General features: G+C 44.5%; 1 protein-coding gene across 1 annotated transcript in view; it reads right to left on the reverse strand.

Annotated features, from left to right (window-relative positions):
* The window catches only part of CHN2 (chimerin 2), a 304,945-nt gene that overhangs the window by 96,221 nt on the left and 195,192 nt on the right, over positions 1-13,532 (reverse strand). Inside the window, exons 4-6 of the mRNA XM_046021506.1 lie at positions 12,766-12,797; positions 8,610-8,723; positions 6,392-6,677 (exon numbers count right to left, since the gene is read on the reverse strand). Coding sequence (XP_045877462.1) covers positions 6,392-6,677; positions 8,610-8,723; positions 12,766-12,797 — 432 coding nt within the window. The remainder of the gene's footprint in view (positions 1-6,391; positions 6,678-8,609; positions 8,724-12,765; positions 12,798-13,532) is intronic.

The raw sequence follows: 13,532 nt of genomic DNA on the forward strand, positions 1-13,532 counted from the left end.
CAGGCGCTGCTCTTGCCACTCCAAGAGTGAAATTAGCCCAGGGAGGAAGGAGCCGGCCAGAGGAAGGGCGGGGAGAGGGGATCTGTGAGATACCCACACATCTTGGTGTGTTTGAGATGCGTGTTCCTCAGGGTGAGTGTGATACGGTCTGCTCCATTTTAATGTGAGCCATCTGCTGTTCACTGGGCGGTGTGTCCTCTGCTGAGCACTGCGTGGGCCAGGATTTAGAGCTGGGGAGTGAACCGCAGGGTGACCTGGGCCTCGGACAGGTCGACTGCTTGGGGAGGAGAGGCATGCAAACAGTGGGTGCGTGATGGAGCCCCCCAGGTCTCCCTCACACGCAGACTGAGGTGTCCCCCATCCCCCAAGGGTCCCTGACTCAGCAGTGCTGGGTGGGCCTGAGCGGGGGTGCTTCTCATCAGTGTCCTGGGTGCTGTTGATGCTGCTGGTCCCTGAGGGCCCTACTTTTGAGAACCACTGGTCTCATCTACCCCTGAGGATACAGCATGTTAAATTATCATGGAGATTATGTGCAAAGCTTGGGGGTGGTTTTGTGGTAGGAGTGATTCCTTGAGAGTGTGTGAAGGAGGGGGAGCCCCAGCAGGTTTTGCCAGAGAGGCTGTGCAGGATGCTAAAGGATGGACAGGAGACAACAGACACAGCTCTGGGGGAGGGGAAGCGAGAGGATAGGAACATATGTGGAGGGCAGGCCTGTGAGGGAGACCAGCAGGGGGAGACAGGCTCAGAGAGGTGTGCCCTGGCTGTAGTGAGCGTTTCCATTAGTTTTTTTACTGTCCCTCACAACTGTCTACCCCAGGGATTGCTGCAGATCTTGCCTTCTGACAGGGCAGCTCCTTAGCAGCTGTCCTCACTGTGCACCTCTCACTTTCTGTCTGGGGCTTCTCTGACAGGACTGCTGGGGATGCCCATGAGCACCCACCTGGCTCTCCACATGCACAGCCTGGTGTGTGAGGGACTTAACATCTCACAAGCACCCCTCAGCCCATAGAGGATAGGAGGAAGGAAGTGGTAGATAAACAGTGCCCCCCAGCCCCGACTGTTCCTCTTAGGAGCAATTCTACATGGCTTCTCAGAAGATGCCCAACTCAATAACATCCATTCCTACTGGGTTCTCTTCTCATCTGTTTCCTTCTCCAGACCTCTCCTTCCTGCTTGATAGAATGCCTTCACAAATTACCCATGTACCAAACCCTTGTCTCAGGCTCTGCTTCCAGGGGAGCCGAGGCTCAGACAAGCTATAAACATCCTGTTGAGGATTTGGATTTTGTTCCACAGACAAAGCAAATCACATTTCTAAGATGAAAACAACAAAAGCAAGAGCAACTCTCCGATGAACAAAAAGTCACGAAGGGCCTTCCAACACTTAGGTACCACTGTTAGACTGGAGGGGAGAGCCATTCAGTCTCAGCTCAACTGACTTGTGAGTCTTCTGTCAGCGATACCTGGAGATCTGTTCCGTGGTGTGGCTATGACCTCCTGCTCCAGGGCAGGGGAGGAAAATGTAACGTCCTTGCTGGGCCAAGATCTCTGGCAGGCTATCTGGTTCTTAGCATTGAAACAACAAAATAAACAATGAGAGGCCCACTCTGGATGAGAAGAAGAGAATTATTTCATAAAGGAAAAAAAAAAGGTGGATTGAGGTCAAGGAGAGAGTGCGTCTGTCTGAAACAGCTCATCTGCAGAGGAAGACATCCTAATCAGGAGCAGAGCCCTTCAATCAGGAAAAGGTCACTCTCCTGGGTTCACAGGAAGACAAGCAGAAATCAAAGAGGGCTTCCCTACTGTTGTAGGAAAGCAAGAGGAATCTGGAAGCTGGTCTTCACAACTTAAGAAAGCAGAGATGGGGTGGGGGGAGGGGCATGGAAAATGTGGGGAGGGCTGGGCAGGATCCCAGGAGAGCAGTGCCAGTGAGGAAGCTCCAGCCAACCATTTCCAGGGACAGTCACATCAAAGTCTTTACGTGGTGATTTTTGGTCCTTTACCCTCTTCTGGTCCCAGACTTAAAGGCTGCTATACACAGACTCTTTGCTAGGCATCCAAGGGAGAGATGAAGGGAAAAGGGAGCTATCAGGATGGAGAGGTGGGAAAACCAGCCTGAACCCAGAAGCAGGACCTGCTTGCTCCCTTTCTGTATGTGTGTGTGATGCCTTGAGCACAGAAGACGTTTTACTCAGGATTTGCTCTGAATTTAAAACCTAATGCGTTCTTTTTTTTCTTATGTAATTTTTTGAATAGAATGCTGCAGTTACCTTGGTTCAAAATTCAAAGAGTATGAAATAGCAGGGAAGAATCTTGTCCCCACCCTTATTTCCCAGATAATCCGTCCCCCACCCACCCTCCGGCAGGCAACCAATGATACTACTAGCTCTTGTAAACTTCAAGGCACAGCTTATGATTTTGCGGGAAAAACATACGCAAAAATGTTTTTCTTCTGGTTCACACAAATGAAACCACAAATACACATTATATTGTAAGTTGTTTTTGGCATTTAATGACTCTGGATAATCATTCCCATATTAGTGCGGACGAGGATTCTTATTCTTTTCTGTGGTTGCATGGCATGCCTTCACCTGGGTGCGCCCTAATTCATCGAAACAGCCCCCAACCATGGGTATTTTAGGCTATTTTCTAACTTTTGCTGTTAGAAAAAATAGTGAAATGAATGAACTGGTAAGATAAATTCTAAACTCTGTTTTTACTATAGCAAGGATGTGGATGGTTTTTCTCCAGTAAAGCATAAATGCAGTTTAATTACAGGCAAGCCGAAGTTATCGAATAAACATGTGCCATGGGAAACACTACTGTCAGTTACGTCTGATTCAGCAGAGTACCCTTCCTAAGAAAGCTCAGTTAGTACAGCTAGTAATAGTGGTGTGTTTGTTAAAAACAGATGATGGAAATATTGAGTGATTCTTAGCAACAATTGACTGAGTGAGAGTACCAGGGGTGTTTGCTTAAAGCAGTAAGGGCTATGAGAACAGAATGGGGCCTCGCAGCTCTGTAGGTTTAGGAAGCTCTGAACTCGGGGCTCATAAACCTGGGTTTGGTTCCTCTACTCTGCCACAGTGAACTGGGGACAATGATTCCTTCTCTATGGACCTGGCAAAGTTGCTCTGAAGACAAAATGGGGAATCACCTCACACTTGTGAATTCCGTAAACTATAAATGCCAATTCTAAATCCTATTGCTTAGATGCTGGTTTTGGAGGTCAGTAGATAATCCATCTATGGAATCAATTCTGAAATAAGTTTCATAAAAGAAATTACACAGGGCATGACCATTTTATTTTTTTTTTATTTATTTTTTTTTAAAGATTTTATTTATTTATTTGACAGAGAGAGAAATCACAAGTAGGCAGAGAGGCAGGCACAGAGAGAGAGAGGGAAGCAGGCTCCCTGCGGAGCAGAGAACCCGATGCGGGGCTCGATCCCAGGACCCTGAGATCACGACCCGAGCCGAAGGCAGCGGCTTAATCCACTGAGCCACCCAGGCGCCCCGGGCATGACCATTTTAATTAAAGGCACCAAAATGGGTGGCCCTTATATATCATAATGTTTTAAAAATCAACTAAATAAAGAATCAGAAAGGAAAAAGGTTGCTGTTGGCTAACTACCCCACATTTTTTTTTTTTTTTTTTTTTGTACTCTCCCCACCTCCCTGCCTCATCTACAGTTATTAAAATCAAGTTCACTGCTAACCACCTCTACAGGAGATAAATCTGGAAACCACTCAGATCTGATGGGGTAGGTAATATCTTTATGCCAATTAACACTGATAATATTCTGGGATTTTCAGGTACTACCGTCTCTCTGGATTCATTTGGAAATGATCAATAAAACAAATGGGCGAACAAAGTTTAAGTAGTCTGGAAAATGAAATGCCGGGCTGTCTGGATTTGAGAATTATTAGGAAACCTACCCATTTCACTCATTAAAACCTCCACGATGCACCATTATCAAATCAGACAGGTGCCCTGGGCACCTCTCAGTCAATCCATTCAAGTTTCTGCTACCTCTTTTCTAGTCTCTGCCGCCATGGCAACAGTCCACTGACCTGCCCTTCAGGGATATAGAATTTCTGGCAAGACTGAGACTTTTAATAATTCTACTTGTCAACACAGGTCAGAGAGGAAGAGATGGATTTGTACCAAATTACTTAACAAACTCGTTGACTGGGGCGCCTGGGTGGCTCAGTGGGTTAAAGCCTCTGCCTTCGGCTCAGGTCATGATCCCAGAGTCCTGGGATCGAGCCCCACATCGGGCTCCCTGCTCAGTGGGGAGCCTGCTTCCTCCTCTCTCTCTCTCTCTCTCTCTCTCTCTCTGCCTGCCTCTCCACCTACCTGAGATTTCTGTCTATCAAATAAATAAATAAAATCTTTAAAAAAAAAAACAAAAAACAAACTCGTTGACAAAATGAGCGACCTCCAGCAAATGACTAGACCCAGCGTTCAGAATGTCCCCCAGGAAAGCCAAACATTGCATCATTAGCGTCCTAGAAAATCCACACCACCACCTGTCCATCAAATCCTTCCCTGTGTGTGGACTTCTCTCAACGTTTTTTTAATTTACCTTTTCCTAGAAAGGTAAAAGTGTCCTGGGAAGCTCACCTAAAGTGATTATTAATCTGATTGTTAGTTTCCCCCAAATTTTAATTTTTAATAACTACATACAAAACTATCTACAATGAAGGGCATGTTTTTGTCCTGCACATTTCCTTATGGGAATATCATCTAGAAATACCAGTTTTTCGCAGCCAGACTTCCCTCTTGGCAAAGGACAAGGCTCTAGAAATAGCAATTCAGTACCCAGAAACTAAACTCTCATCCCAAACATATAAGAGGTAATCTTTTAACTTGCCTCTCTTCCTGGAAATGTTCTAGTGTGTCGCCTGCCATTGTAACAGGTTGCGTTTTTGGTGGCATTACTCTCTGACTCAGAAATACAAACACTGCTTCAGAGATTTATTTTACAATTCATCTTCTGATTTGTCATGGCTGGGAAGGTCAGCTTCCAGATTTTCTATTCTAAATTACTTTTGAACAGATTTTATAAACAGACTAAGGAATGGCTTTTGCCTGGACAGGAACAAATTCTGAAAGTTGGAGCTCATGCCCCCTCCCTCCCTCTTGGTAAAATGTAAACAATCAGAAAACCCACCATTTCCCAAATCAATTATTTGTAAAAGAATGACAGGTGCCCTGGAGACACTGGAGTTATAAAAGAGAAAATGGCAAATAATTTTTTCATGGGCCAGCTGCTCAGCTGAGGTGATTTTTCGGGAAGGTTCTCCTAGGCTCTAAAATCCAATCAGCAAATCAATTAAGATCATGCCCATCTCTGCCAACAGCACCGCGCTGCCTGCCTCTGCCCTCCTCCTTATTCCAGTGATTTCTGGTGTGTCCCTGTCCCAAAGCCAAGGGAGCCAGTCAACCTGAGGTTCCTTTGCTTTATGCTCACACTGGACAACAGGGGAGGGTAGGGGCACTGTTCCGGTTGAATTAAGGATTAGTGATCACCAGAAGGAGCATTGCCCACCATTCTACAACCCCCCGCCCCCCTTATTTAGATCTGTCCCAGTCTAAGCTTGCCTTCAACACTGGGCTCAGTGGGGGCTGACCGGTAGGACTGGCTGTCACTTTATTTCAGCGGAACACACACAGGACCAGGCAAAACAGATGGCTCCTAAAGGGGCACATCCAAAGAATCTGCTAGCAAACTGTGGTGGTACCTTTCCAATAAACAACAACTTACTAGAGAGGAAAATCAGGTCTCCCCCACCGCATCCTGCCACCACCCATGCAGCCTGAACATCACCCACTTAGGAGTTTCTAATCCTCAGCGAGGCAAAGGATAGCCTATCTTTTAAGCCTCCCAGAGATAGCCATTCTCCCCAATAATGCTCCCGTATCTGTCAGTAAAAGCTGTTATCTAGGTAAGACCCCCTTCAGGAAGGCTGACCTGTGCATCACGCGTGGTCACTCAGTCCTCAGAGGAGCAGAGACAAATGTCACGTACTTGTATAGCTAGGTGGACCCAGAGATGGCCAGTAAGGCCTCAAATGGAATTAAAACCAAGGACTATTTTCATCATAAAACATTAATGAAGTGTTTTTTTTCAAACTCCAAATAAACCCACAAATAATCACGTGTGAAGTCCTAGCCCGACTGTATGAGTTTGAGCAAATCAATTCACACTTCCGGGCCTCAGTTGAGCCAGAAGTTTCTAAGATCCCTCCTAGCAGAATATTCTAGATTCCTTTGGGAATGGGTGGGTCTCTTCCAACATTCTAGCCAATCGCATACATACTTAACCAAGCAGTTATTCAGCGTAGATTAAAAGCAGAGACCGTTTCTGTCACACGTGTAACTTACCTTTTCAACTGCTGTGTGTTCTTCATTTGTAACGCTTGTTTTTCTTGATTCATTTTTCGACCTGCTCAGCCTCCTGGATACTTTTTCTCTGAGTAGAGTGGCATATCCAATGTGTTCATAAATGGGGTTTGTTGTCATTTTGGAAATGTATTCAGAAGCTTTTGTTTCTATGTACAGTGTTATCAAGCCATCTGTGACCAGATCGTGAATCGATTCAAACCTCTTCTCGCCCACAAAGTGTTTTCCATCATAGAAGAGCCTGTAGTTTAAAGTCTGGTTTCCAAACCTGCCCCCAAGAGAAGCAGAAATCACAACAGTGTTAGAAGTAAGAACATGGAAGAAAGGTAGCAGGTGACACTTTTTGAGTTCATATTGTATGCCAGGCACTGAACTAGGCACCTGGGACGATTTTAACCTCCCCCTATTTAATTATCATAGACAGTTTGAGATAGGTGGAATTATTGTTCTTGTTTTATGGCTAAGAAAACTGAGATCTGAAGAGATCAGGTACCTGCTTGAGGTTACACCCCTGGAGAGAGGCAGGGGTGGGATTTAATACCAGGCAGTCCTATGCTGTCACTGGATCCTAGAAATCACTAAGGCCGGTGAGTCCTTATCATTCTCATTTGTAAAGGTGAGAGGGTAGAGCCTGGTTTACAAATATTTTATTTTTAAATTTCCTTGATGAAAACTACTCCCTTTACCTGCCAATTGCCTCTGTAGCGGAAGCTACCATCACTCACCCTGATGTCCCCTTATTATGACATCTTTGACCTCCACCAGTAGAGCACTCCTTCTTCCCACCCTAGGCAATACCACAGAAAGGAGATGAGGGGATCTGGGCAAATCTCCCTTCTGTGGCTGTCGCCACCAGGTTCCCAGGGATCTAATCTTTAATGGCCTCCCCCTTTAGACTGGCCACACCCTCTTGGCCTTGGTCCTATATCTCACAGCCTTTGCTTGGTTTCCCAGTGGGATGGCCTGTGCCTGCTGCTGGAGGGCTGGAGGGATAGGAAAAGACTTTGCATACCTAGAGTGCTTAATAACTTTTGAAGTACTTCCTTATAATGACATCATCTAAGATGTGTTCAAACCATCCCTGGGTGCAACTTGGGAAGCAGCCTTCTACAGCCACAGTGTTGAGGTGACACACAGAATATGCCATTGCAGGCTGGTCTGGGGAGTGTTTCCATTAATATTATTCTTTCTATGGAGAAAGGTCTTTCTAATTCCAAAGAGTTCATACATGAACTTTCAGAAGACACTTTGATTCTGGGATTGGATGCTCTCCCCAAACCTTATGGGACTGCCATAAGGATCAAATGGCACCTGGCCCTGTGACTTCCATTCTTGGGATTTTCTGATAAAAGACTCATGAGGACTCTGCTCCGACGGCTTGCTGGCATGGAGTGCCACGACTGCTGCTGGGAGGCAACATGACCCTTGGGTCAACGTTAAACCCCTAGAGAACCCATGGACAGTCTCCACATCAGTCCAGGCACACAATGTGAGGTGAAGACTTTAGACAAGGGCTCCCAGGAACTAAGTGAGGCAGAGGCATTGCTCCTCAGCTGGCTCAGTTTTAGGCAGAAGTGACTATAGGAGCACTAACTTTCCAGATAATTCTCCAGTTTCTGTATGTGTATAAAAAGAGCCTCAGTGTCCATCCTACTGATAATATCGGTGGCCTAGGTAGTGTATAAACCTCTAATATGCTAGTGGTACTCTGTAAACAAAGCAAAAATAAAAAAATAAGTAGGGGGAAATGGAGAGGGACTGGATAATGGGTACAGAGTTTCGGGTTGAGATGACAAAAAAATCCTGCCAAGCCCCAGTGAAGATGAATGCACAGCATTGACAGTGTATTTAATGCCACTGAACTGCACACTTAAAAATGGTTAAGATGGGGCGCCTGGGTGGCTCAGTGGTTTAAGCCGCTGCCTTCGGCTCAGGTCATGATCTCAGGGTCCTGGGATCGAGTCCCGCATCGGGCTCTCTGCTCAGCAGGGAGCCTGTTTCCCTCTCTCTCTCTCTCTCTCTGCCTGCCTTTCTGCCAACTTGTGATCTCTCTCTGCCAAATAAATAAATAAAATCTTTAAAAAAAATGGTTAAGATGGTAAACTTTATGTTACTTATTTTACAGCAATAAAAACGTGAGAAAAAAGTTAAGTAAGGCCACTTATAGAGCAGTAGCAACAATGGATGGAATCAAGTTCACCTTAGAGCTAACGTGTAGCATCCTGGCTGGCGTTGGCTTTCTCTGAGAATGTAGGCACCCTCCACACCTCCGAGAAGCTCATCTGCCTGCTCCCGGGAGATGATCCCATGAAACCTGAGGAGAGACAGACCATCTTTTTTCTCAGCACGCCACAAAGTATGCACCACCAAGAGCTAGGCTAACAAAGATGGCGGGGCCACCCAGAGCCGACCGTCCCCCACTGGGATGAAGAGGGGAGTAGCTACCATATATCTTAAAGATGCAGCTGGAACCGCTTCTCAGCAAGCACCCAAACATATGAGAAGTGTTCAGGTAGGCAAAAGAAAAAGAACACCCGGAGACCAGGCGGAGACCAAGTCTAGCTGGCGTTTTGCTCTTGTCTTTGGTCAAGTTGAAAGCTAAAGTCAAAACAAAAGCTCAGGTTATGGCTCCTTCTTTAACCATGGGGAATAACAAAAGAGCAATTACCAATTTAGCTCTCAGCTCAAACAGAGAAACTATGTATTGTCCGGATTGCTAATGAACACTATTGATTATCAACTTGCTTTCTTCAGGTGCGGGGTGTTGTTAATTTCAGAGGCTCATTCTCTGGAAGCAATAGTCAGCTATAACAAACACTCTTCCGTTCCTTTTAATGTTGAGAGCAATTGCTTAGGGATATGTTTGAAAAAAATGTATCTATTGTTCTTTTTTAAAGATCACATTTATTATTTTTTCCTGCAATTTTAAAAATAATACACAGGTATGTAGAAATCACAGCACACAGCATATGTGGGAAGAATGCAGGCTTGGCCCATGACTGCTTTGCTCTGGAGGCATATGTCTGAGGCCTATGGAGTGGACAGTGATTCCTGGGGAAACTTCTCTGTTGTCCTGAAGCAAAGACAGCTCCTCTCCTACCGCCACTTGTGAGAGATTTGATCAATCCATGTTTGGGTTGGTGGGGAAGGTGGCGGAGCTGGGGTGAGGTGTGAGGCCACTGCTGTGGGACCCACGGGTTCTGGGAGAGGGGACAACACCCTCTTCCCAGGATTACCCAAGCTTGAAGATCTTTGGGGGAATAACTAGAGAAGTTTTTTTGGACAAAGAATCCCTTCACCTTCCTGGAAAGGGGGCGAGAGGGTGGGAGTTGGCTAGACAAATTTTGGACTTCTCCCCCAGGAATGTGAAAATGAAGTGAGGACAAATGTAGTATGATAATAGCTTGGGGGGAAAACAGCTATTGCATATTTATTTCCTAATTCCCTTCTGTCCTTCTTAATATGTAGACCTTATAAACTGAAGCTTTTGTCTTAGGGGAGAGAGGCCAGAAGAAGCTGCAGCTTTGAGTTCCAAAATCAATTCCCACAAGTCTAATGCCGTGATAGGGTGAGAGGAGGAGGTTTTCTGCTTTCCATATTTTGGTTTTAAATCTCAAGAGCCAACACGTGGAGGTCTTGGAGCAGCACTTTCCTGCAGTGAGGACAGATGTGGCAAACAAGCAATCTGTCTGCCCCCAAAAGAGATCAGGGTCCCTGGTTTTTGCAGGAGAGAGACTGGGAGGAACTGGGGCAGAGCTCAGACTCAGGACTGGAACTGATGGATCCCGGATGGATGGATGGGGATCCCGGAGCCAGAGCAGACATATTTGGGGCTTTGTCTGGGTGTGTAGCCACTGAGCCGGGGAACCTGTGGGAACACCTCCTATGTGGTACAAGCTGGACTGGACTGACAACCTGGGCAGAGAGACCTGAGGGAGCCTCGCAGGCACTGGGCAGGGGTTTTGAGACACTGCTTGCATTGGGGAGGCACTGTCTCATAAACTTTTTTGTGAGAAGTTTATGTTTATGAGACAGAGAGAGATTTTGTGTGGGTATGAGTCTGTGTGTATGAGAGAGACAGAGCATGTGTATGAGTGTGTGTGAGAGGGAGCATGTGTGAGAGAGTGTGTGTGCATGAGAGAGAAATGTGTGCTCTGTGTGTGTGCGTGTGTATGAGTGTGTGTGAGAGATGATGTGTGTGTGAGTCTGTGTGTGTGTGTGTGTGGTGACAGGGACATGGTAGGAGACAGAAGGGGCACTGGGCATTGGAAAGCTTCCCACACTGGAGTCAGAGCTGGTGCTACAAGAGGTTTGCGGGAGGTGCTGTCCAGGACACAAGCTGACTGTGGGCCAGGGCAAGGGAGAGGATGACCAGAGCAGGACAGAGGCACACACAGTGAAGGACACAGGGACATGACACCCTTGCCCCAGGTCACTGTTGTGGGGAACAGACACCCCAAAAAGGCAGGTACCCTGAAAACAGCTCAGCCTTAATTCCCTCGACACAGTATAGCTGATAGCCAGCAGCAGACATAAAGCGTCAAGAACCAAATTGAACTCAATTGTTCAAAAGAAGAAAATTACAGTTCTGTGAATCTAGCTCGCGGCTCATCACCCCCTTTATGCATGGGTTTAAAAATATCCATGATATATATATCTTATGATCCCCTCCTTGTAGAAAGAAAGCATGCATTGAAAAACACCGGAAGGGATGAGAGGAAGGGGGAAAGTTAGCAATGATTTTTTTCCTGGTGAGCTGAGGATGTTCTCCACCTTCTCTACCTATATATTTTCTAATTTTCCCCAATTAGCAGGTATTAATTTATTCACGTCTTAAGAAAAAAAGTAATACCGATGCACAGTGGGAAAATTAAAAAGTTAAAAGGCACACAAGAGGTAAAAATGTAAACATTAGAGTAAAAACTCTCTTCCCCTAAAGGTATCAATTGTCAACAGTTTCGTGTGAACCCTACTAGGAAAAAGAAATGCATTCCTGTTTCCTGGAGAGAGCATTTATTCTTTTTCAAATGGAACAAAAAGCCTTTTATTTCTAAAAAAAGAAACACAGAATCCGAAGTTTTTAAGCTAATTTCCCTCTAATGCAAAACAGTCCTTTCTCTGTGGTTAAGAAAATGTTCCTTTGCTGTCCTCTCACTAAGTAGTTTGTATGGACTGGGGGTTGGAAAATGATAACTAAAAGGTCATTCAACAAAATTTTGATGCAGCAAAGAAAATGCACAATAGAGTTCCTTTTGGAATTCATGTGCAAAAGTGTCCCATTTGGAAGGCTTTCCTTTCTCTTTTCCTTTATTAATTGTGTTCTCTGTGAGCAAAAATTCCAAGGAGGACACTGAAGGAAAAAGCATCCTAACTAACGAGGTTAGAAGTTAGGGACTTGGGGATGGCCGAGAACAGAGGCTGGCGCTCCTGGGCAGAATGTATTCCAGGGTCCTGGCTGTATTCCCGAGGCTAGAAAGGAAGGGTCAGAAATGCAGCCGTGGCCATTAGGAAGTCACTACTGGGCTGGGACACAGGAGAGGCTCTGATGGGGAAGGGAATACAGGAAGAAGGTTTGGGTTGGCTAAGAGAGCATGGGGCGTAGACTTGAAAGAGGCTGTGGCTCATCAGCCCTCCAGGTTGGACGTGGGAAGAAACGGATGTGTACCTGATCCCCGTGCCTGTTGTTCTGCCTGTGTTTTGTAAGCTACGCCACTCACCACACCCTACCACAGCCTGACACTGAGAACACTTTCTACAGAATGAATATTTGCTTTACAGTAGGTTTCTGAGAAAGTAAGACAAAACGAGAGTTGAAATTGGGAGGGAAATGGGAGGAAGTAATCATTACGGTATTGAAGCAATTTGGCTAATCTATCCCACTCAAGAGAAAACATTATTTTGGTTTTATGAGACTGCAGGGAAAAGGGGTGACTTCCCCGTGTTGCATTTACTGAGTATGGAAAGTAAGGAATTCAGCCACATGGGTTACAATCTTTGAAACTAAATGTTTATACAGCATCAAGGTAGAAAGTGAAATAAACTACTAACAGAGCCTCAGTCATGGAAAAGGCCGCCTTACGTTTTAAATACTTGCCAGGCGCTCAGTGGCCGCTTTACTGGAGAAAACTATAGCAGGAAGTACGTCCCCCCCACATTCATGGAAGCCAAGCACCTGAGTCTTAAAAAGAAAATTCAATACAAAAGGGTTTGATTGCATTTATCCTTATTATTAAACGCTTGCATAATAGACATTTGATGAAGACTATATATTAGAAGATTTTTAATATTTAATATTTAAATGACATAAAAATGACTACTTATTACATTATTAAAACAAAGAATAGCATGATACATACTCTCTTCCATAATATTTTGGTCTGTTCTCCACCTATATAAAAAAAGAGAAAAATATTAATAATGCATTTGAATTCAAATCAGAGAGATAAAAATCCTATTCAAATGAACATAGCTAATCCTGGTAGTAATTTTATTACAGTTTTAATTCCCCAAATCTGAGATCCATGAAAACACAGAGTAAGCCAACACATGCCTCTATCTTGGATAGGATGAGGTAGGATCATCCTATTTCTCTAATCATTAGGCTCATTCTCCACCTAAACCCATCACCCAATAAAATAATTTTCAAATGAAACAAAGGAAAATATTAAGAAATTTATAAAGATATTATAAGACATCATCCTGAAAAATAAAATGAATAAAACTTAAGCACTGATTTCAGTCTTCTTCCAATTGTTACATTATGTATTTATAATAAAAATAAGAAATGCACCCGGATTTCAAGTTTCACTTGGCCTCTTTCTAGATAAAATCGATATCCTTATTTTTAAACAAATGGTGAATGGTCTGAAATTCACTTGACACCAGAGGTACAAGATACAGAAGACAAGATTCATGACTTGACTAAAAATCATAAGCATCCCAGAAAATATTTTTCAATCACATTTTGAGCTTGGGGATTACCACGTTGGATTTTTATCACATATATATGATAATCTACTTTCATAAGAACTTTGTTTTATGTTCATGGTGTTAGAATTGGTAAGAAATTAACATGAATTCTCATGCTCAGCTTTTGTTCTTCTAACTTAACTCCAGGGACACT

This window comes from Meles meles, chromosome 10 (genome assembly GCF_922984935.1).
Source record: "Meles meles chromosome 10, mMelMel3.1 paternal haplotype, whole genome shotgun sequence".
NCBI lineage: Eukaryota > Metazoa > Chordata > Mammalia > Carnivora > Mustelidae > Meles > Meles meles.